At 37.2% G+C, this 25,400-nt stretch overlaps 1 protein-coding gene across 1 annotated transcript; it reads right to left on the reverse strand.

Annotated features, from left to right (window-relative positions):
- gusb (glucuronidase, beta) lies at positions 1–23,704 on the reverse strand. Its single transcript, XM_041802213.1, has 12 exons — positions 23,441–23,704; positions 20,696–20,881; positions 20,398–20,579; positions 18,234–18,376; positions 17,686–17,873; positions 17,063–17,215; positions 15,694–15,872; positions 12,970–13,116; positions 11,143–11,227; positions 6,891–7,067; positions 2,895–3,030; positions 1–773 (listed from the first exon to the last, which is right to left on the reverse strand). The coding sequence occupies exons 1-12, from the start codon at positions 23,654–23,656 to the stop codon at positions 622–624; spliced, it is 1,944 nt and encodes a 647-aa protein (XP_041658147.1). The 5' UTR covers positions 23,657–23,704; the 3' UTR covers positions 1–621.
- Positions 23,705–25,400: the final 1,696 nt, after the last annotated feature.

Below are 25,400 nucleotides of genomic sequence, written 5' to 3' on the forward strand. Positions count from 1 at the left end.
TAGTTTTTCAGTGTTTAATAAACCAATTATTAGATTTTCTTTCAGTTGATTTAAGCATATAAAAATAAAACACTTTTAAGATTGGTTTCAGCATTGTAATTCACATTCAAATTACATGTTTTCAGTACTTTTTTCCTTAAAAAACTTTAACATTCAGACTTGAAGAACAATGCAAAGAAGTGACAGATGCTTGTGGCATAGTGTGTATAAAAACTGCAAAAGCAATGTTTGATAATTGATGTATTTACTCACAGAGGAAAAGAAAAATAAGCAGTGTGTTCCTCTTGTAAAAGATAAGAGGAAATCATGCGCTTTTTATGTAAGGTAAACTCAGCTGACACCTCCCTGGAGGAAAGTTAGAGCTGATCTTGTATCACAAATGTAGTTATTGTTATCAAATGCACCTTTAAAAAGGAAGCAGCAACAACAACAGATGCTTCTTTCTATGAATCTGAAAACTGAATACAAAACTCTCTGCTGGAAGTCCTATCAAAGTACTGGTATAGTTCATGTAACAGGAAAGCACCTCTTCAGCTGTTTGGTCTTGATCTTCTTCAGCATTTACCATCAAGTGTAGAGTTTACACGGCATCACTCACTTTCATTCTAACACTGCAAAGTGTCAGAGTGAGCAGGGGTATTTGGTCCAAACAGGCAGTCTGCCCGTTTCATTAGCCAGTCTCCAGTACCGCTCTTTCAGGAGGAACGCTGCTGATTTGGGCTGCCGCTGTCGGGTGAACACACCCTTCTTGTTCCCGACGACACGGGTGATCCCTGAAAACAAAAGAGGAATCAACAGTTAGACTTTCTCTGGCCTTTGGCCAAATAATGAAGTTTGAGAGCAAGGAAATAAAAAACAAACCGACAGACAGCAAATGATAGATAATCAATATTACACAAGAGGAAGAATTTCAATGTGTAAAGAGCATATCATAAATAAACTACAACAGATAACCTCTTGATTGTTTTTTTTTTCCATTCATGTGGATCCACCAGCAAAACAAGTTCCACAACCTGACCTGGGCAACTGCCAAGTAAAAGTTTGAATATCTAGCTTCCTTCCTACTGTGTGAATCTAGATGTTTCCATGGACCAGAAACTTTGGATTATGCAAATTTATCTTTGTGTTTCCAGTTAGTTGCAGCAATGACATGAGAGACTTCTGACAGTTGCATTGCTATGCACTGTAAACATACAGATGGATGCCCCTTTTACAATAAGACGAGTTGTGAAATTTTATCCCTGCTGGATATTTGTCACAGTCAGCTGTAAGTGATATTAGAAAGTGGAAGCGTTTAGGAACAACAGCATCTCAGCCACGAAACAGAAGAAATAACAGAGTGGAGTCGATGACTGCTAAGGTGCATGGAGTGTATAAGCCGCCAACAATCTTCTATTTCCATCATTCACTATCAGTGGAGCTAGTTGTTAAATAAAGCTCACGCCGAAGCCACTCAGGAGGAGGGCAAAAACATATTTTTCTCCCAGAAAATCTGTCAGAGTGGATTTTTGCTCTCTTTTAATGAAAAAATGTTGTCCGCTTCTAATAAAACTGCTGCTATAGCTACATCCGAGCTGATCTCTACATCAGTTGCCACTGTTTACAGTCTTGCAGTTAAACTAAATTATGCTTGTTTCTACCACCACATTCTCCTCAAATGACACTGATCGGTCCATTCATTCTCAGACCGGGCATCAGCTTGGAGCTTTGCACACTGTATCAGCCTGATCATGAAGAAGAAAAGCTGTTCAAAAGAGTGTTAACTTTCTCTGTGCTGCTTTGTTTCCCAGCATGCTTTGAGCAGTAAATCAGCCTACTGCAACACAAAATATATGGGGGCAATTTGCTTTCATTGATTCCACTTGCTGAGTTTGAGCTACCTGCTCCATTTATCTAGACAAACACTGAATGTTGAAATTTTAAATAAAAATATCCCAAACACCTGAAATCTAGTGATTGATTTAGTTGTCTCAGTGATGTGGCTTGTATCAGCACTTACGAAATGCCCCTTGTCAAACCAAGTAACTTATTCAGAACTATCTATTGTAGAACATTTTGTGCAGATCTTTGGGCAGTAGAGAGGGGATGTATACCAGGATGGATCTGCTGTAGAACTCTCTAGATTTAGACAGACTCCCTACAATCTGGCTGTTTTTAGAGTTCGAATGATGGTCAGTGACTGCTGTCATTCCAACTGGATTTACCCTGAACCTAATCACAAAATGCCTACATTGGTCCTGATCCAGACTCTGTGGATGCTGGGATTAAATCCTTATCTTGCCTTAACCAACAGTGCAAATCCCAAGGACATTAGTTTATCTTAAAATACTAAGGAAAAAAAGAAAATATTTATATTCAAGATACCTTTCGAAACCTCTCCGTCTGATATTTTGTAAAAGTACATAATCTTTCAGCTGGTGTGTTTTGTTGATGCTGAAATAAGAGTCAGTTAAATTGGGTCCACACAAACAGCTTCTTTTATTTTACCTGCTGACAGCTACATGATTCACCTTGATGGTGTATCCCTGTATAAACCTCGTGATGGAGGTGTGGGTAATTTTTTAATGTTTTCTTGGAACATGAATTCACAGAATAATGATTCACTCACAGCGATGTGAGCAAATTTACTGCAGCATCAGTGAGCATCAGACACATTAGAGTCCACTGCAGGGTCTTGCTGTTGTCTGTTCTCGGCATCAGGTGTTTAATACAGCAAGAGGAGTTTCTTTATGCTTAATGACATGCATAAAAAACAGCATTTTCATAACCTCCTTCATATTCTGCCATCACATAGGGAAATAAACTGCAGATTTAACTCCGGATGTTGACAAGAATAGCACATGAAACCTTTTTTTTTTTTTTTTTTTTTTTTTTTTAACTTAAAGCTGCCGTACCTTGTGCAGTCATGAAGTCTGCAAAGTTCCAGATGAGTTCACCAATGACATATTGTTTCCTCTTCTGGTCAAACACGCTGTGGTAGCTCTGTAGAACGGCCTTCTGGTATTCCTCTGTAAACATCATGGGCGGGTCCTGGAAGGGGGAAAAGACAGCGGTCATGTTTCATGTTTCAGGGGTAAATGTTCAGTAATCAGAATCAAGTACACAAAAAAAGACTGAAGACCTGATTCAATAAAGGGCTGCATGTCTTTTGCACCCACTAAGCCTGTTGAATGAGTCTTAAAAACACTGTTTAATGCAAAAAAAAAAAAAAAAAAATTTACATGCTTACACACAGGGACAAAATTGTTGGTACCCCTCTGTTAATGAAAGAAAAACCCACAATGGTCACAGAAATAACTTGAATGTGCAGAAATGTGCAGCCCAGTGTCAGAAAGCTTGGTCTCAGTCGCAGATCATGGGGCTTGCAACAGGATAATGACCCAAAACACACAGCTAAAAACACCCAAGAATGGCTAAGAGCAAAACATTGGACTATTCTGCAGTGGCCTTCTACGAGCCCTGATCTTAATCCTATTGAACATCTGTGGAAGGAGCTGAAACATGCCGTCTGGAGAAGGCACCCTTCAAACCTGAGACAACTGGAGCAGTTTGCTCAAGAGGAGTGGGCCAAAATACCTGCTGAGAGGTGCAGAGGTCTCATTGAAAGTTACAGAAATCATTGATTGCAGTGATTGCCTCAAAAGGTTGTGCAACAAAATATTAAGTTAAGGGTACCATCATTTTTGTCCCGGCCTGTTTCATGAGTTTGTTTTTTAAAATAATTCTGTTGAACCACAATTCAAAAGCAATGTCTGATTTTCATTGGTTAATTTTCAATGAATTTTTATTTATTATCACTTTTGTCAGATTCAAGTTATTTCTGTGACCATTGTGGGTTTTTCTTTCATTAACAGAGGGGTACCAACAATTTTGTCCCCGTGTGTAACTGTGCTGCAGCGCAAACAGCGTTTCTGTACGCTGGTGGGGTTTGTGCATGTTGATATGAACCTTCTTGCAGCCATTTTGGGAAAATCTGTCCTCTTTTCTATGCAAATCAGCCTTATTGCAAAACCATCCAAGTCACAAACAGCACTGCAAACAGCTACATGCAGTGACAAAAATATCATTTGGGGAGAGTTGGTGGTAACAGCACCATGATACGTTTAGGAGAGATGTGGTGTGAACTTTCCACTTATGAGAACAATCTGTAAATAATTCAATCTGTAAACAATTCCATCTGTAAACAATTCCATCTGTAAACATGACATTTTCATGCCTCTTGTTAATATAATCAGGGGTTAGATCAGTCTGGGGCTCTAAGCAGTTCCACACTTCCTCCACAGGTGTGGAAATGGTCTGGAGTTGTTGCATCTGATGAGGATGATAATGTTTAATTCTGTCCTTCATCACTCCATTCAAGGAGTTAGCTTTTTTAAACAATGTTTTTAAGACTTTTAGGGTCTCTTTTTTACTCAGAATGAGCAAAGAGAAAAAGGACAAACAAACCAAAAAACAGAGCTTGCATTGAAGCAATTTTCAATCATTTTCAGCTCAATGCACACCAAAGACCAAGCATAAAATCTCCAGCCACACTGTGCTTAAATCCATGCAAAATTGCCTCTTTAACATGTCATCTTCACTTAATGTTCAGTTGTAGTAATAATGCATGGCTGTTCAAATTCACAATGCACAACTAGGCATGCATTCCCACACCATTTGGGAACATCCAATTTCAACAAATACACGCCAAAATTTGTGTTTTTTCAGTGTACATTTCAGCTGTGTCAGCCATATTAACAGTTGATTAAAGCAATCTGCTGTAGCTGATTCAAATCTTTTGTACCCGTTATTTTGTCATTTTTACACTAAATTATCCAAAATATGAACCGGTGGTTATGAAACAAAGGCACAGCAAGAAAATACCAGAAATCTAGCAGGAATGTTTGTTTTCTAAGAGGTTGTCAAAGATTTTAATGTTTTGATTTTATGGGATAATGTGATAATCCAAGCTACGAAAGATATTACAGTATCAAAAATACCTGTGAAAACACATGCAAAAATATCTTTAGTTTTTATATAATTGCAGTAATGAAGCATGGTCGTTCCCAAGACATGCCCCAAGGCACCATGATGTGCCGCACCATTTAAGAACCACTGCAGTACTGTATATCTTAAGACAAAGGTTTAAAGAGAAAGGTAAGGGGTAGGGCTGAACGATTTGTGGAAATAATCTAATTGCGACCCCCCCCCCCATATTGCGATTGCGATTTAATATATGGATTGTTCAGCAAACACAAGCAATAAACCATTCTATATTAAAACCAGCACAATGTTGGATAAATCTAACTAAGGAGGAAAGATAAAAAAAAAATATCTAACTGCAATTTTGGCTTATATAGCAAATCTGACATCAACTGCAATACTGAAGGGGATGACGATTTTTTTCATGTTATTCTTGCTTTTATGAAGAAAATAATATACCTGAACTGGAAAGGTAGGATTTTTGTAAATTATTCCTAAACAGTCATTTGAATGTATGCATAATGTGTAGAGCATAAAATCTCTGCTGAAAACAAAATTGTATCAAAGTGGTATTTTGGCGCATTTTAGGTCAAGGAAATATTTCAATGTCTGTGATTCAAAAACTTCAGCAGGCCATATTGCGATTTACTTCACTTGCGATTAATTTCCCAGCCCTAGTAAGGGGTAAACTATAAATCCTGTTACACTCCAGGAACTCTGTCTTATTGACTAAGATGATCAAAAATGGCTGCCAGATACTTACAATTTGTTAAGGCTGCCATTGCCAGTCATACCATAATTTCTCCATGTGTGCTACACAAGTGAGGTCAGTCAGCCATGTCTTGATCATTGAAAGCGCAGTGTCTGACTCCCAGAGATTTAACATCACTCTCTCAGCAGTTAGCGTTTCATACATGATAACGCTCTATAATAAGGGTGGCCGATAAATAGAAGTTTAGATTAAATCACAATACGACCCCACTGCAATGTTCAAATTGAAGAAGGTGCAATCTTGTCTAAATAGTGTCTAAATACCACTTTAACACAGTTTTTTGTAGCAGAGATATTATGCTATACACATCATACTTCTAACATCAAAGTGTAAGTTTTTTCCCTTGAATAGTTTGCAAAAAATCATACTTTTCTTGTTTTTGTATAACTTTTCAGATTAAAAATGGGTGACATAAAAATGGACCATACCCTTCAATACAACAACTTATAGCACATTTGTAATATGAGTTAAAATAACTGTAATGAGATATTTTTTCAATGTTGTTCAGCTCTTTTTGTCATGATGATAGCTTACAAGGCTGCAAGTTAAACTAATCAGTCAATTTACAACTGTGAATGAAGTGCATAAATAAAAAATGTTATCCATATTAAATCATGAGATAACATTAGATTAGGAACTTAAATAATAATTGCATATTAAATATTGGGTCTCTCTGTGCAGCTCTAATCTTCAAAGAGAGACTGTTAATTTTATAAGGATGAAGAGTATCCAAATTATTCTGTCTCTTAGCTTTGTTTTCAAGGGTGGAATTCTTATCACATTTTTTAATCTGGCCTCAGAAGCATTTTCCTTCCTTTCCTGGTTTATCATATTGTGCTTCATCAGCATCATTCAGAATGGAGGTGCAGATGGCTCCTCTTCATATTCAGATGCAAAAAAACAGCAGACTACACAGAGCAGGACAACTTTTTGGGCCTGTTAGCCCCTGAATCGCATTGGCTCTCTGAGTTAGACCTTTAGACAGAGAAGACAGCAGGAGCAAATGATGCACAATCTTTAGAGCACTCTGAGAAGCTGAATTTCATTCTTACTCAACCAGACCCTGAGGTTTCTGAAGACTGAAATATATTAACCTTTCACGCCTTTGCACAAACAGATGCTAATGTAACTGCTGTTTGTATGTGTGAATACTCACACTGTGAAGCCCCAGCACAGCGTCAGCGCCGTACTCGCTCTGGATGATGGGTTTCTGGTACTTTCCGTACCAGTTCTCAAACTGCGTATTGAGCTGGATGGGGATGACCTCCAGGTGTCCTGGATCATGATACCAGGAGAAATAACTGTTCACACAGATCACATCCACAAAGGGGGCCTGGTAACCAGAGGAAAGACAAAATACGACTTAACAAATGTGGACAAACTCATTCATGAACTTCATAAAATAAAGGCACTAAAACATAAGACTTTCTGGTAGATTTACTTGCTTCTGTATGATCAAGCCAAGACTGGTGTCAGTTTCAGCAAAGGTCTGTTACAAGGCAGAATATGGACATTACATCCCCTGACTCTTGAATGTTATCGTCTCCTTTTCTGTATTATAAATGTTGAGCTGAAGTTAACCTGCAGCCACAGTAGGTGCTCATACAGTCTCCCTCCCTCAGGTAAACAGTAAATAGTGTTAAAAACCTGTCTTTACTGATCCACAGGCTTTTACAAATGAGTTGCTGCAGGTAATCAGCACCTTTAAGCCTCTAACTACACCCTTCTAGATGTTTCTAACTGCACAGGAATGTGAACTATTCTGCAGCATGGCAACAGCTGGGCTTGACGTTGTGTCAACAAAACTTCAGGATTACAACAGATAAAGAATGCCTGAAGCTCAGCAGGAAATGGTCACAATCTGAATTGTATTCCCTTGTTTTTAATCAGGAACCATAACATTAAGTTAAAATCACTGTGTTTTTGGACAAAAGCATCAAAGGGAATCTCATGGTCTGAAAAGTAGGGATAGGATATGAGAAACTTTTTCGCCTGTATCTGCACCTGATGTGTCAAGTACATAAAACATATTTTCAAGTATTTTCTTTATTGGTCGAACAAACTGATGGAAAAAATTCAGATAAAAGCACTGACAAGTATCTGTATTAATAAGCAGCATAGGCATGGATAGGGCGGCATGAATTTGGCCAAAATGATAACCACAATTATTTGAATCAATCTGGAAATCACAGTTATTCATAATGATTCATTTTCATTTTAAAGATACTATTTTTTTCTTTTCTTTTATAATTTTAAAAAATTTTATTCTGCCAATAGTTTGAGGTTTTTCATTAGTTTTTATTTTTATTTTGTTTTTACCTTTTGTTTTACATTTCAGTATAGTTTTAATTAGCTTTTCCTGCTGGGTTGCTAGTTTAGTTTAATTTTTATTTTGCAAAAATGCTTTGTTTTATTAGTTTTAGGTTTTCTGGCAACATCAGATACCTGTCAGGGCCAAGACCCAAAAGGGCTCATCACTTTTCATGTCATTTATTCAATTTTGATTTTTGTATAAAACTTAAACCCAAAATAACCATTGTTTAAAGTCTTCTTCAATCAAATCAGGTGATTTTAATCTTTCCAGGCTTGGACATACATGCCAGTCATTATGCGGCTGTCAAAAACTAAAACTAAGAAGGTTTTTTCTTTAATTTTAGTTAGTTTTCTAAGCACAGGATTTAGTTTTAGTTCAATTTAGTTTTCCTTTGAAAGCTTATTTTTTTATTTAGTTTCAGTTAACTAAAATTATTTTTACATTTTGGTTTTATTTATTAAGCTAGTTTAGTTAACTATAATAACCTTGATATTCTGCTACTAACCTACTGCCAGGGCTAGACTGGGATAGGAAATCTGGAAGAACATCTGTTCTTGCACTTTGGCCCACAGCAGCCCCTAAATACAAACCACTGTTCCACTGTTGGGCTTCACATACTCAGCTGTAGCCTCAGTAAGAGGTAAATGTCAAAGAATGAGACCTAATGTTCAGTAATTCAACCTTATTATCCCCTAAGAGAAATTTGCATTGCAGCCAGGAAAAAAAACATGACACATGAGAGAAACAATCACTATGAAGTACTAGTCCTCATCTAAGAATGGATTTTTAAAAAAATGATTCTAAATATTTAACATTACTATATGCTTTTGGAAGTTATTCAGCTATAATGTTTTTTTATCCAAAAAAAATAAAAAATAAATACTTGCAGCGCTTTAATTTATGATAAAAAAAAACCACATTGAAAATGCTTTTATTTTGAAGAGTTTATTAACAGTTATGGCAATAACCTATCTACAGCAAAAGAAACAATATAAAGTGAAATGTTCAATGTCATACCAATCACATGTTGTGAACGACAAGTGAACCTATTTTAAGCCAGTTTTGTTATTTCAATGTCTTTGTGACTGAAAAATTTTGCCAACCGAGAGAGAGAGAGATGAGGAGAGGCAAAGCAGGAGAAGCCGATGTTTGAGGTGCAGACTGGTGTGTGAGTCCGTGTTTGTACGTGTGTGCTTGCGCAGAAGAGACGAGAGAGGCACACTGCATAATATGCAAATAAACATTATTCCAAGAGAAAATCACAGAACCTGATATAAGAGGAACTGAAAATATCAATATTTTTACATGCAAGCTTAAACTCATTGGCTTTTACATATTACGTTATAATTTCATGATTATTAGTACTATCACAATCACTGCTTTATTTTATTCTATTTCTTATTTTATTTACATTTAATTTGAATTCAGGGTTTTCCAGGTTTTATCTATCTCTGGTTATGATAATATACTCTTTTAAGTCCAATTTTAAAGGTTTTTAATTATTTAGGATTTTTCATCTTTTATCATTGTTTTGATATATTTTTATGTTTCTTATTTTATCAAGTCTTTCCTTTATTGCTTTGCCTTTGATCTCAGTCTGATTTTATTTAATGGTCTCTTTTTTAATCAGCCATCTTTTTAATTATCTTATTAAATCAATTTTGGTGTGCATCAATCTCTAAATCTTTTGCCATTTTACCTTTGTGTAAATCACTTTTGTACTCTCCTGTAATGCAATTTTTGCTGTAATTGAATTTATTTGAAAGGTGCTAAATAAATAAAGTCTGATTGCTTGATTTAAAAAAACATGACTTAAAAAGGAGAAGCTTTTTTTTGTAATTTATTTCTTAAATTTTTTAATAGACAACCACAGAGTTTTCTACAAGCAGAACATGTGAGGGTAAATAATAGACGCTTGTGCTTCTTTGATTGTGGGACGTTCAAATTGTCATTAAAATTAAATTAATTGTGAAAGCCTATTTTTTAATATCAGTATTAATAAAATTTAAATAATACCCATCTTTAAAGGATAGGCATGAAATGCATCTACCTTTTTATTGGTCTTAAAATATTTTTCCATGTGTAATCTTCACTTTAGACTGAGCAGAGAACTTGATACTTTAAGACTGTTTTAATGTTCAACACTTACACACATATCACTGATTGACTAAGGAACATTACAAACAATCTAAGTGCTGTGCAGCTTCAGACGTTGGTATGTTTCGATCAGAATCAGAGTGAATTGTTTTGTCACTATACTGATGTATACTGAAAAACCGTGAAACATTTGACCTCTCTCAGTGAAAACAATAAAACAAGAAGTAAAACTTACAACCAATAAAACAAAAAGGTAACATTATTAGGAACACCAAGAAGTGAAAATTGTGTGGATATATTACATAATTATAATCAAAGTGCTATAAAGTGTCCCTATTACTCATGCACACTTCATCTGGTATACCCAATATCTGCGACTAATCAGCCAATCACATGTCAGAAACCAATGGCATGCAGAGATGGTCAAGATGATCTCCTGAAGTTAAGACTGAGCATCAGAATGGGGGAGAAAATTTATTTGACTTTAAATGTGCCATGGCTGATGGTGGACTGGCAGACTTTTCAATATAGCATAGTTGACAGGAGTGGCACTCATCAGCTCATCAGTGTTGTGTGTTCAGAGATGCTTTTCTACATGCCTCCATTAAAACAAGTAGTTATCTGAATCATTGTTCACTGGATATTATCTCTCTTTTTCCAACCATTCTCTGATGTGAAAAAGATGGTTGTGTGCGAAAATCCAAGTAATTCAGTTTCTGAGCTACTTCGACCAGTCTATCTGGTACTATCAACTATGCCAGGTTCAAAGTCACTTAAAACTGTTTTCTCCTCATTCTGATGCTCGGTTTGAACTAAAGCACATCAACTTGGCCATTCTTACATGCCTAAATGCATGTCTTGCTACCATGTGATTGGCTGATTATAAAATTGCGTTAATGAGGTGTACCTAATGACGTGGCCAGTAAGTGTTTTCCCAACCTTCTTATAACTCTGAAGTTGTCACACATTAACTGATATAGAAGTATCATTGACTCACCCCTTTGTCTCTGGCGTAGTTACTGTCTGTGATGTAAGTCACAGGCCTGGTGGAGTCCAGAGCTTTGGTGTGTTTTATTAGTGTCCTGTAACAAAAATTACATGAACCCTTATTACAATACAGCACAATCACAACAACGCCACAAATTACACTTGTTTATTGTGTTTATTATGTTCTACTCTCTTAGACTGTACCAAAGCACGTAACCACTCTGGTACACTTTGTCCTGCACACACCTATCTCACTGGTTCAGTTGTAAAGTAGTTTAGTAGGTTGAGTATTTGTCTGCTGTGTTTCGCTTCATGACGCCTCATACTGCATTCCACAGATCACTATAAAAGGAACGGCCTCGACCGACAAATAAAACCACACCCGCCTGAAGAAGCTTTAAAAGAAATGTTTGAAGCGCTACAGTTTTCTTTCAGAGCCATTCATGAATTAGCTGATCATCCTGGAAGTCCAGTTTTCATTATTCTAACTTTTTAACTCCTCTTTTTACAACATTTTCATCATTTGTACTTATTTATTTAATTTTACTGCTCAACTACTTTGCCTGCCTTTTGGGATCTGGCTGTTAATCTTTCTATACAACTTCTTTGGTGTTTATTCTTCCCCATCCTTAAATTTTCATTTTTTTGTTCCTACTCTTTTGTTCAGATTTTACAGACACTTCACCCTGTTTGCCTGACCGACATTGTTCCTGCCTTTGCTTTGTCTGTCAACACACTTACTAAACAACTGTTTTAAAAGTGATACATACCTTAATAAAAAGTCTTAGCGTTCCCTCAAATTGAAGAAATTTAGAAATAATAACCTAAGAGCTCATATAAGTGGCAATCTGTTACAGGAAATTGAACAATTATATTGCATATTACTGGTGTACAAGATTTTGTAGGTACAAGAAAGATGAACAAATGTGTAAATAAATCCATTGATGCCAATAAAAAAACAAGCAAATGCTATCAAGGATTGGCAAATGCAAACAACAAATGAGCAGATATGAACCCCTTTCGGAAAGCAGGAAGTGTACCTTGGAACTGAGAACTTTTCTTTCCTTTCAATTGCAAAGAACCAGGGTCTAAATTTAGTTCTGGGGTAAAAAAAAAAGATCATCCTCATCGATAGTTCTTATGCAGGGGGGAGTGCTTTCCAAAGCCCAGGAATTATTAGGCCAGGGATGCTGTGCTGAACCTTTCTGACTGGACAAAGACTCCAAGCTTTTTATTTCACCTTCTGTATTTTAAAGACTGCACCAGTAAGCTTGCCGTCAACATTTTTTCATCGTGTTTAAGACTTGTGATCTCCGTTCTCTGTGGAGATGAAACCCAAGAAGAAAAAAGCATAACATCACTGGATGGACAAAAGTGACCAATCTATAAATACTTGCATAGTTAACAATAGCTGAAATGTCTAGCGATAAGTGAATCAATCATGTAAGCTACTTTGATTAAAAGAATCAAAGACAAGCGACCAGCGGGGCTGGGTGGACACAATTGAGACAGTAAGCCTGTGAGCCAGAGCTCAGGGCAAACAAACCTTGTCCACAAACATTCGGAAATCTTGCACGGCAGAGGTTTAGCAAAAGTCAAGAGCAAACACACAGTTAAGAGACCTCCCTCTGCTGAAACTGATGGATTCTATTTTCAGCTCTCAGAGCAGAAACACTTCATTTTTCAGTCATTAGTAACCCTGAGAGCATTTACAACTCACTCTATAAATATGCAGAACAGTGCACAAATCTGTAAATCTGAGTTCTATTTTAAAAACAAAATTTCCATACAGATAACTCAGTTGTGTGCAAATATTTTATCCATGAGCAGCACTCACTTAAAATAGTACTCAGCAGGAGGCATCTCAGCTGCTGGCTCATTGGCCACCGACCACATGACCACAGATGGATGGTTCTTGTCCCGCCGTATAAGCTCGTCCATGACATACAGGTGATGGGTCAGGGAGGCATTTCCATAACTGCGGCTGTTGGTGGTGAGGCGGGAAACATACAGAACAAAATGAGTTCACACTAAAGGTCATGGATGGACACACATCAGTAACTGTGTGGAGAAAACACAGAAGAATCAGCAGACAAATGTTAGCTTCTCCTTCAATATGATTTACACGTTAGAAAGTTATACATGTATTTTTATGCATGTATATTCTTAATCCTTGAATTCTATGGGGAACTAGTAAAAGGAAGATCATGTTACAAACTTTCTTTACAAACATTACTGTCTCTACAGAAAGCTCTGGTATATAAACATCCGATAAATATACTAGAACAAAATCCACAGTCTTTGTCAAGTGCAAGGTTTAATTCTAGCTAATATTTGTATTTAGCCTAATGGTTTGTAAATCTCCTGCTCAGGTATGTCAACAAAATTTTAATGCAAATAAGGCCGTAATAAAATGTAGTGGCACTTGGAGTTAAGAATTGGTACTTTCATATCCCACAGGGACAATGCTAATATGTTGATGACATGCAGGTGCATTGTCCACTACACCAACCATCCCTGTATAGTTTGCATCTAGCTAACATTATACTAAGCACTAAATTCAAAATACAGATTAGGCTAATAGGACAGATGGGTTGTCACTGCCACCTGACACTTGAAGTGGCTAACTAAAACTATAAACTGGTGGCTATAGGCCTTTGTGGGGTATTCAGAGTTTCCCACACATAGATACTCAGGTGGGCCACCCAGGTATATTTATAGCCACCCAAGTATATTTGCTGACCTTTTTTTCCCCATCATCCATGTATGATGCATGGATGATGGTTTTAATACGCTGTCTCATCAACAATAAGCCTTCATACAAGCAGCTCAGCTGCTGTGATTAGTAAATATTAAGTGAAACATTTCAAGAGGTGAGTGATAATATCTGAGCATCTTTAAGCAAAGTATTGCTGATTAATACTTCTAAAAGAGCAGAAACACAAAAAATAAACCTATAATATGAGGTGAGGTGCCACCTATGTATTGTCTCATTATATGTGCAAATGTGGAACTGTCCAAGTACAGTGGTGGGCCACTTGGAGAGACTGGGGTAGTTTCTGTGGTAGTATGATTGATAGAAAATCTTACTTCTTGTATGCTGTAGATATATGATTGTAATAAACTTTAGATAACAGATTGTTAGGTGTGTGGGGGGCAAACTGATGCATTCAATCACCTCTGATCTCCAAAATATTATCAGTTTCCCTCAAGTCCAAGAGGAGGTTTCTGCCAGATTTGACAAATAACCCTTAATGCATTACTATACTTCTCACAAGATTTATGGTCAAAGTGACCTTGAATTATAACCTGCAGAATTGGATCAGTTCATCCTAGACTTAGAGTGGACATTTGTGCAAAGTGTGAAGGAAATCCATTAAAGTGTTCTTCAGATATTGTTTTACAAGAATGCCCCAAATTGTTATCCTACAGCTGATGACATTACAGCTGAAAAATGAGGAATATTCCAACCTGTTTGAACTGGCAGGAATGTTCTGAGGTGGGGATTTAAGCTTTAATGGTCTTATTGTTCTTATTAGTCATATTTATAAATTTATAGTCCTTTTTTCTCAGATTCTAATTATAAAAAAGATGAGTTACTTGTAATGTAATTTTTCTCCTTAAAAACTCACCCAATGTAAGAAAACCAAATAAATAAAGCTGAGCTAACCTGACACGCCAGATGGGTTTGTTTCACACATCCATCTGGAAAATGTCTGATAGAGATCGTTTGGGAAAGGGCAGAGCCTTTGAAAAAAAAATCTGAGGGTGATTGGATGAACATTGTGTCTGTCACATCTTTACAGGCCAATCAGAGCAACAAAACATGTGACGTCGTAGCCGCTACCGAGGTGCACATGCGCTGCTACCAATGGAGTAAACTCCATACAGAACTGCAAAACGCGAGCCATGGCAACTATAGCCGTGTCAGTACACGACTTTTGTCGGTTTTGAAAAGAAAACAACTCAATGCTGTTCTTTGTTCTTCTTTTAACGAAATAAAGTTGTAAAGTTCTGGAAAACTGGTGCCTTAGCAGCATTCATGCTAATGTCTCCCGCCATAATTGCAACAGCCTCTTGTTGCTGCTTGCTTACGTCACGACTCCGCTGCGCCCAAAAGTACTGCCCCTCGATGCTGATTGTCCCGCCACTTTCTAACCGGGCCCAAACGGTTCAGACGGGAGCTTTGCAGGAAGGTTTCGACAGTGAGAAACACGGAAACAGGAGAATCCATCTGCTTTGCACAGTTACAGCTGAGCTCTTTTTAGTTGAAAACATGGATCATTAATCATCAAATGTTCATTATTCTTCTGCAGACTTTAATTTTTAATTTTTATCAAGTAGGTTTGTCTTTTTGGCTACTAAGCCAGGATCTGTCAAAACATAGTAATTGTTTCTTGATAAATACTTTTAAGAGTTATTGCTAGTTGATGCTGTGATGAACACCACTCTTTACATCTACTCTCTGTCCTCATACAGTTAGATGTCTACTGCCTGTTGACCACTTTTAACCTCAAACACAGCCAGGGGTCACAGAGATGTGAGGAGCGGTCACACTCACATGTCTTTGATGCCCACCCCTGGGCACTCGTCGATCACCACGATACCGTGACGGTCACACATCTGCAGGATCTCCTCGGCGTACGGGTAGTGGCTGGTGCGGAATGAGTTGGCCCCCAACCACTTCAGTAAGTTAAAGTCTTTGACGATGAGCGGCCAGTCAAAGCCTTTCCCTCGAATCTGCAACACAAAGTAAACACAGGAAGGAAGGATTGGTTTATTAAAGTGGGTCTTCTTTTCCAACAAATTTCCTGTCTGGAGCTCTGAGCTGGGGCAAATAAAGGCTAGATGTGGGCTCTGCAGATGTTTTAACAATCATGAGGCTTTTACGTGGCTACAAGACAGCTAAAAAACATGAAAAAGGTCGAAAAATGTAGAAACTAGTGATAAGAAGAAGCAAATTACCTGCCATTAGAACAAGAAATCTTCACCTATCAGACTGTTTGAATTGAGTTCAAACAAAATTAAGGTAAGACAACTCACAGAAAACTTCACATTAGTGGACTATAAATTAAACTAGATATGAGATTATCATGACTTAGGCAAGTTGATGGGCAGATATTCGCTGAAGAGAATTATTAGATAGGCAAATATGAAAACCAATATTTTGGCTACAAAACTCTGCCTATATCAGCAGTAAATATTGCTCGTATGGACAAGTTAGTGGAGTTTAAGGCAAGACCAACAGACCTACATCAGCTGAAACCTTTACTTCATTTATAATCATTCCTTAAACTTTTAAGTAGAATTTAAAGACTGAAATGTATTAATTTGTTCATCCTTGAAGTTTAAATTGTGTGTTTTAAGGATAAAGGAAGCTTTAGGTCTGAACTATATGTAACTATCGGTATGGGCTATATTTCAAATATTGTAAATAATAACATTGTTGTTGTTTTTTATGTTCAAAATAAACATTTCAATCCAGTCCAGCATCCTGGAAATAGGATACTTTTACATGTGGGCTACAGGAGCTGGGATCCAACCACCAACATTCAGATTCAGAGCTGACCCACTTAACCACTGACCCAAAGACCAGATTCTTGATTTGTTCTTTATATGTGAAGCTGAATTAGAATTCCAGACTTTGACAGTTTTGAACCAGAGTTGTTTATACTACATTGTGAATATGTTGATCATGGTTTCATGTATAAATCTACTCATCAGAAAATGACATAAATCCTCATCAGTCATCACATCCAATTAACAAAATAAAGACAAAAAGGAAGAGACAGCTGAAATACTAAACACCATCTGATAAGAACAAAAATAGTCAACCATTAAAGACTATTACCTCAAGTTAAGATATATCTTCCTGGTTTGAGTTCACTGTTTGCAGTCTAAACTAAATGTTGCCCTCTAGTGGTACTCACATCAGCATCCTCATGTTTATTGACACCGTGGAAGTAGAAAGGCTTGTTGTTGATAAGAAACTGGCTGCTGGTGACGCTGACTGTGCGGATGCCGACCGGTAGGGTGTAAACGTCCTCAGATTCTGATCCCTTATCAGATACCAAAACTCGAACCTGGATTTCAAAAATCAAATGTCAAAACATTTAATGTTGCATCACTTTCTGTAGAAATGATAAATAAAGGAAGTTGAGCTAATAACCCAAAAACTACAGTGAGTTATGGACTCTATACTTACACAAGACAACATAATAGACACATTAAAGTAGTACAGAAAAAAACTGAGTAAACAGAAGTTTAGGCTATAAACTTTTATGCTCAATATGTTAATTGTTTTTTCTCCCTTATCCTGAAAGAGATCTGGTTTTAATACTGCTGTATTCATACACTCTCTGGAAAGGCTGAAAGTGGAGAATGAAATTCAACCTTTAATTTCAAATTTATAATTTTGAAAACTACAGTTTGTACATGAGTGGAGTTACCAGGATATATTAACATATCAAAGTTTTAGTCACTATTATTCCAGAAAAGTGGTGGAAATGTTAAAACATGTAAATTGTATGTGTAGGTGAACATGTCGTCTAACCTCCAGTGAATACAGATAGGCTGGATTCTCGTGCATCAAGTATGGCCACCACAGCTTGACGTCAACAACTTGCAGCACTCCAGATGGCTCGCTGGAGGAGGCCATGCAGTGACCGTCTCTGTCTATCAGAGTGACCTTCAGCGTGGCTGAGGTTGCTCCTTGTATTGAGACTTTATATTTCACAAATCCTGAAATACAAAGTGAAAGAGCAGCCTGAGCAAAGTCGCAAAGACAAATTAAGGCTGTCTAGGGTATGCATGTGACGTCACTGCAGCGCGAGTCTCTGCCGTTCCAGTTGCTGAATGGCAGAGACCCATGCTGCAGTGATGGAGCAACCTTAAAAAAGAAATGCTTTGGTGCTAGCAATGCATTAAATTAGATGCATTAAATTAAATTAGTGCAGGACATACGGAGTATACACACTTATTTTTTGTCTCCATAGAGTATTCCCAATTCTAGATAAATGCTATGCCCAAAAAAAGTACAAAAATTAAGAGAATATCCACTTCTGCACTGCAAATACTACACCCCTGGATGTGTGCTTTTACCAGTGTTATCTTTGAAGTCTGTCACCACAGTGATGTCGTCCACATAAGCCTTTGGAGTTGTGTACAGCAGGACGGGACGATGGATTCCAGCGTAGTTAAAGAAATCAAAATAGATGTTTTGCACAAAAAATCCATCAGGATATCTGTCAGATAAATACACATTTACCTTACTATTCAAACATCACTGATAAACCTCTGGACACATCTTTGTCTTTCCTGAATAAAACAGAGCGCAGGGATGAGACTGTGTGAATACAAATATAATCAGTCCAAAACACTGGAGAACACAAAAAAGAACTTCATGTCTGCATAGCAGAAAGACTTAAACTCAAGGGCCCACAGTGCTTCCATGAGTTTCAAGTTTGGAAAGAAGAAGTTACAAAAAAAAAAAGACGCATTGTCACTTGAAGAGTCACAGTTGACTGTTATCTGATCTCTAACAAAAACAGCAGTTTTGTAATTTTAACAGAACCGACTTTGCTGGGAATCAGAGAACTTTATGTTATACATCATATATGAACACATTTTGAAAAAGTTTTCCTTAAGTTGAACTACATTCCCGTTTTAATTCAAGGATTGCTTCTCCCTCTGTTTAGCAGAGCCTTCAAACCAAACCTTTTTTCTACCCTGACATCTGTTAGGGTGTCGTCAGGAAGTACATTAGTCATTTCTTTTTTTATTTTATTCCATTTAATTACACATTTTAAGACATGAGCATGTGTTGAGTGTATGGTACAAAACACATCCCACTCTATTTTTGACTTGCAGACTTTGCAACTTTTGAAGCCTTCTGAGGAGGTCTGTAAGTGTCAAGTGTTTTTCCACTAATCAGTCAAGTTGGTGGGCTCTGATGCCAAATTTTGCGTCTTTTGTGTAACGATTTCTACAGATTTCCTTTTAAATTTACTCAGGTTACGTGCAAACTTGGTGTTGTGAACGAAGTAAATGTCAAGCTGAAGTCAATAAAGTTGGGAAAATATTCTTTTTAATGGCTTTTATAGCACATCTTGTTTCAAGGCAACAGGTGTTGTCATCATTAGAGATGCACCGATTGTAAAAATTAGGGTAAATAATAATTAGCCATTTTCTGTTACCATTGTTGTTTTCACCACTTCAATTGGTTTAACACTCCCACAGTCCCGATATTTTCTTTCATGTTTGTAACAGTGGGTGGTAAAGTTTCACCAGCAACATCTGTGTCAGAATAGAAGCGTTTGAACCGTCATCACCGGTTTAAATGCATGCATGTGATAAGGTGAACGCACGAGGCGTAACTGACCTCACTGTTAGCATAGCAGAGTGATACGTGTTAGACAATTGCTCATTCTGAGTCCAGTAAACGGCATATTTCCCTCCTACACTAAAGATAGCAAGGCAACATGCCAAACACCATGTGACTAATGTACAGCACAGGAATAAGGTAAAATGTGTCCTCGCCTCTGTGAGTTTAATGTTTAACAGCAACATACAGAGAGTGAAGTCGCTTTACAGAGCATCTCTGCTGGCCTGTCTAAGGCTTTAACACAGGCTGTGGGCTGAAATGGATCAACTCGGTTTGTCTTGAGCCCAACGCTGCAGCAATTCATATAATAACAGCTTGAACAACTGTTTATACAGGTGCGTTTTAACTTACGACTCCATTGTTTTAAGTCCATGATGATTCAAAGCAGCGGGCTGAGATCAGAGAAGCAGCTGTAAACATAGTTGCTCTGCTAAACATTACATTAAAACAGTTATTAAAATGATGGCACTTTTCAACTGAAATTTCCTGCTTACTTCTTACTGATTTCTGCCTTTCACAGCTGGAATTGCAGAGACTGCCTGTGACTCAAATGCATACCTCGGCCAGTCCACCCACCAAGTGAGGGTACGGGTGTCTTTAGAAATGCAAACTATTTTGGGGTTTAGTGTTCCGAACCAAACCATCCGCTATCAGACTGGACCACTTGGTGGAAATTACTTCATATTCTTTATAAAAAGTGTTTATTAATACTTTATAATACCAAATGAAACATCTATAATTGTTTTAACCCACATATTCATTGGTTAATAGTACTCCATATATGATGAGTTTAGTATTTGCTAATGTGTTCTTCACCCTCACTGGTATGCTGTTATTAAGTGTTTCCAGTTATGTTTATGAAATAAAAAAGAGTGAGGTTACTTGGTGGGGTCGTTGAAGTGCTGGATGGTTCCAGGAGGAAGCGTCTCCAGACTTAGAGTGTTGTTAACAGCGATGGTGATCCTGCACGACTTAGAAGGCTCTGCACGGAGTAAACTGCCGATCTCAGCCTCAAAAGGAAGATGGCCACCTTTATGCTCCGTCACTTTTACTCCATTAACCCACTGAAAAATGGTCAAATACTGATTTGAAGAATTATGTTTTCAGGCTTAAGCACGATCTCTCACAGCTCCAGTAAATGATGAAGATGATTTTTTTTTTTCAAACAGCTGACACTCACCATCACTGAGTAGTAGTGAGCACTTCCCGCTCTGAGAACAATTCTCGTTCCTTCATCAGCGATCCAGCGTGTGGGCACCACCACTTCACGTTCGTACCACACCCAGCCGATGAAATCTCTCAGAGTGGGGTCCTGCGTGATGTCATTATAGCTGGCAGGAACTGGCATGTCAATGACTGGGCCAGTCTATGAAGAATTAAGTATGACAAAGATAAAATATAATTTCTAAAAGGACCAGTCATCAACTTCCTCTAACACATACTTGATCTTTAAAAAAGGAAAAAATATAATGCATGCTTTTCTTACTGCTTCTCAGATTTTACTGGAGAATTTCTGTGTAGTTTCTGCCCTCGAAAAATAAACAAATAAATGACCCTCTTTTTCCTGACCTAAGTCCACTCTTGCAATAAAAGATAACAAAGCAGACTTTGCTTCACAGAAATAGGTCAAACACAATAAATAAAAGCAGTGAAATCTGTCTTATTGTGTTGTTATCATTCTATTGTATTTACTTGAGCAGCTGCCTATCAATCTGATATTAAAATGTACATAAGACTATGAATAATGATCACAAGGGAGTTGTGTAACAAGCATATCACAGTGTGATCATCATTTATTCACAGTAAGGTTGCAATGATGACAGAATCTTAAACTTTTATGGTACACCAGACTAATTACATTGACTCAGTTTACTGTTATTGAGTTGCCTTTGTAGTGTACTTGTTTTCTGAGTATTTTTAAATCAGTAATTTTACCTTTACTTAAGTATATTTTGGATGACGTATCATACTTCACATTTTCAAAAGCAGTTTGGAGATTCTGATTCTCTTGTAGCTATTGCACATTCAAGAAAGATCATATTTCACTGTAAAAACCACTTGGGAAGCCAAAAGCAGCTGCTTATTACTTTAAATGATCCACTCTACTTTTACTTTAGTACATTGATAGAGCAGTGACATTAGTTCTACTTCAATTAATGTTAAGCACAGTAACTTTAATTTTACTTGAGTATGATTGTGCTGTGCTTTTTCCACCTCTGGTGCTAGTAAAATTATTGACAGTTGTTTTGATACCACACCAACAAAAGTAAAAGTCCTATGCATCAATACTGGGAATTTTATGGTTTTCAGTTCACAAAAATTCAATTCTAATTTTGTCAGTGCTTCCTGATGCAATAAATTATTACAGTATAAAGATTGTATTATTTTGAAATGTGGCTTCAAAGTAAAAAATCTGACAACCTTTTGATTAAATTTGAAAGACTTACACTGTCAATTCCTACTGTTCCTTAGTTTGAAAAATGTAAATAAATTAAGCTTCTTTACAGTATAACGGTTGTTATTTGACATTTTATTCAGTGCAGGTTTCCTACAGGTCCTTGAAAAGTCTTAAATAGCCTCAAGTTACACATTTTAAATTTATGGCCCAAAAAAATCTTAAAATGTCTTATTTTCACCAGTGAGAAGTCTTTATTTTAAGAAGATACTTTGAATAAGACATGCCCTTATTCAATCTTTGGTTTTTAGCCAACCTCATACAATTTTAATCATCTTCTTTTACAAATTGTTGCAGAAATACTCTCCATAATTCAGGGAATTCAGTGTTGGAATGTTCTGTATTTCCAGAGTTAGGACTCCAGACCTCTCTCTGATTCTGTCTGACCAACTATGATTTAATAAGCTTGGTACAGTTGTGAAATACTAGCCCAGTTCAATAACATCTAGGCTACCAAGGTTGCCACTTAAAAATCCTTGCAGCCCACTTGTATTCTAAACTCTTCCCTGACAAAAAGCATTATTCAGCTTTTTACTAGTAATAGTAAAACTGTTTTGAATCAGCTCAAAAATATGTATGTTAAATACCAATATACTGCATATTGATAGATGAGAGGCATTAAATGTGCCAGAGGTTGGCAAATGTGGGTGTTTATGACCAAAAAATGTATCATGCCCTATACCATTTTACATTTCATGAACTGTTCAGCCCTATTTCAGTTTACTGAGAAAATTCATGCCTTTCATTTTTGATTGTTTGCCCTGCAAAAAGTGGTATTAATTTTTCTCAGCCCAGGTCTTCAGAAGGTCCTAAAAAGCATTACATTTGTTTTTAAAAAGTGTGTAGGAATCCAGTCATTTTCAATGTATTTTATATTTAAAAACAAGACAGATCCCTTGTATGCATTACACATTTGCATGACAGAACCAAACCTACCTCCACCACAGCTGTTTTTATTTACCACTGTACTGTTAATATTGTGTTGCTGTATTTTATTCCCCCTGTGTCTCATTGCTGTCACTAGTGACGTTTTAATTTTTGCATAAAAAAGCTTCACTCCAAACTTTTCTGCCCCCTGTGCAATAATGTTTTTCTATTATGTGTAAAACTACTGGGTGCCACTCAAATTCTAGTTGTTGTTCATTTAACGAGTCACAAGTGTGATTTGAAATGCTATTATAGCAAAATCCCTACAGTATGAGTTTATCGTGTTAATTTGATACTTAGCTCCACATTTCTGCAGATTTATTGTACTTACTGGTTATTTACCTCTCCAGTGGTATGCTAAGTACTGTGATTTTGAGGTAAATAGACTTTTACATTTGTTTTGTCTGTTTTTAAAGTTTCAGTTCATAACACTGAATTAGCACCGTTAGCTGTCACTAAATATGACGGAACTTTCTGGACACATTTATGTCAAACAAGCAGACTGGGCTGCTTTGCTGTCACCAGAGCCACTTAGCCCCTCACCTCTGTCAGCCGTTGTTTGTACCATGCCTGCTCAAAACCCTGCTTCCTGTTGGGAGATTTATCCGCCCTGAAGTCCCACAGCCCGCTCAGCTCCTTCAGCTCCCTGGAGGAAGACTCCTGGGGAAAAAGCATGCCGGAATTCAGCGGATAGACCGCCTCAAACACCGATAGCAGCCACAGAACCCAGAGGAGCCCGGGACCCCCACGTACAGCCATCCTGTACTGAAAAACACTCGGAAATTCACTCAACGGTTTATGATGTTGATCATGTCATGTGACCTATTCTGATGTCACGTGACCACGGAACTGCTCTCCTGTTTCTTTTTCTTTTCGTTCTTTTTTTAACGTTCAATTTTCTTCCAGCTTCCAACTTTACAAATTATTTTATTTCTTTCAGTCTTTTGTGTTTTTTTCTTTCTTTTAAGGATTTTTCTTGTTTTGTCTTTTTTCTTTTCTTTTTTAATTATCGACAAAGACTCGAGAGAAACGAAATGCTAAACAAGGAAAAAAACATTTTAAAAAATTAAGATATAGTTTGAGAATTCTTTTATGTTGTTATTTAGTATTTTATTTTTTTTACAGGAAGTTGTAATACAAATTAAAAAACGCTGTGTTCGCCACATGTTTACTCCGTCAAAAAAAAAAAAAAAAAAAAAAAAAAAAAAAGACAATAGACCTCGACAGTTTCTACCAACAGTAATACATATCGTAAGAAAAAATATAAATAAAAAAATATCCTATAATATTTAAATTTCTACCCGTCACTGATTGATGCATACTCAAAAGCAGCACAAGATGGCGCCAGACACTCGTTTATAAAATACTTTCTTGCTCAATGCTGCAACACAGCTCAATTATTGTTTTAAAATGAGTTAAGAAGCGCCTCCTCATCCTCAAATTCCTTTCTTACATGGGTGGATTTACATCAAAAGGGGCAACTGGGTCAGAAAAAAAAGCTAAGGGCCCCTTTTGACCTCCCTTGTTTAAAAAGTTAGATGGACATAATGCATTTAGATAAGTGAATTATTAAGGGTGATGTTATCTTATGAGCCGATGAAGTGCTTTAGTGACATACACTATATGGACATAAGCGTTTGGTCTGTTAATTGTTTAATTCAGGTGTTTCAATCAGACCTGGTGTGTAAAATCAAGCACATGGTACATTTTGATAGATAATGGGGTCGTTCTGAAGATCTCGGTGACTTCAAGTGTGGTGCTGTGATGGATGCCACCTTTGCAATGAGGCGGTTTCATCCCTGCTGGATATTTTCCACAGTCAGCTGTAAGTAATATTATTAGAAAGTGGAAGCGTTTAGGAACAACAGCAACTCAGCCATGAAGCAGAAAATCACAGTGGGACCAATGCTCTGTTGATTCCATAGCTGAAGAGTTCTGAACTTCCACTGGTATTAATGTAAGCATAAAAAATGTGTGACTATTGCTTCATAGAATGGGTTTCCATGGCTGAGCAGCTTTATTCAAGCTGCTCATCAAGCACTGAATGGGGTGGTACGTGGAGCAGTGGAGGCATGTCCTGTGAAGTGACGGATCACGATTCTCTGGTAGGGCGAGTCTGGGTTTGGTGGATGCTGGGAGAAAGTTACCTGCCTGACTGCATAGTGCCAACTGTGAAGTTTGTTGGAGGAGGGAAAATGTTATGGGGCTGTTTTTCAAGGATTGGGCTAGACCCCTTATCTCCATTGAAGGACAATCTTAACACTTCAGCATAACAAGACATTTTGGACAATGCTATGCTTCCAACTTTGTGGCAACAGTTTGGGAAAGGCTCTTTTCCCTTCCAACACGACTGTGCCCCAGAGCACAAAACAAAGACTACAAAGACATGGTTTGATGAGTTTGAGGTGAAAATCATCTTTTGTAGTCATCTGGAGAAACTCAAGCAGCTAGATTGTTACTAAATCTCTATACATACACATAGATGCTCCGCAACTACATAAAA

This window comes from Cheilinus undulatus, linkage group 12 (genome assembly GCF_018320785.1).
Source record: "Cheilinus undulatus linkage group 12, ASM1832078v1, whole genome shotgun sequence".
Taxonomy (NCBI): domain Eukaryota; kingdom Metazoa; phylum Chordata; class Actinopteri; order Labriformes; family Labridae; genus Cheilinus; species Cheilinus undulatus.

What these genes read in the sequence shown, in the direction of transcription:
- gusb (XM_041802213.1), bottom strand. Translation starts at nt 23,656, where the DNA reads ATGGCTGTACGTGGGGGTCCCGGGCTCCTCTGGGTTCTGTGGCTGCTA. An exon ending in ACAAACAACGGCTGACAGAG is followed by an intron (nt 20,882 to 23,440) that starts GTGAGGGGCTAA and finishes AATTCTTCATAG; the next exon opens with ACTGGCCCAGTCATTGACAT. An exon ending in CACTTCAACGACCCCACCAA is followed by an intron (nt 18,377 to 20,397) that starts GTAACCTCACTC and finishes TTTATCTGACAG; the next exon opens with ATATCCTGATGGATTTTTTG.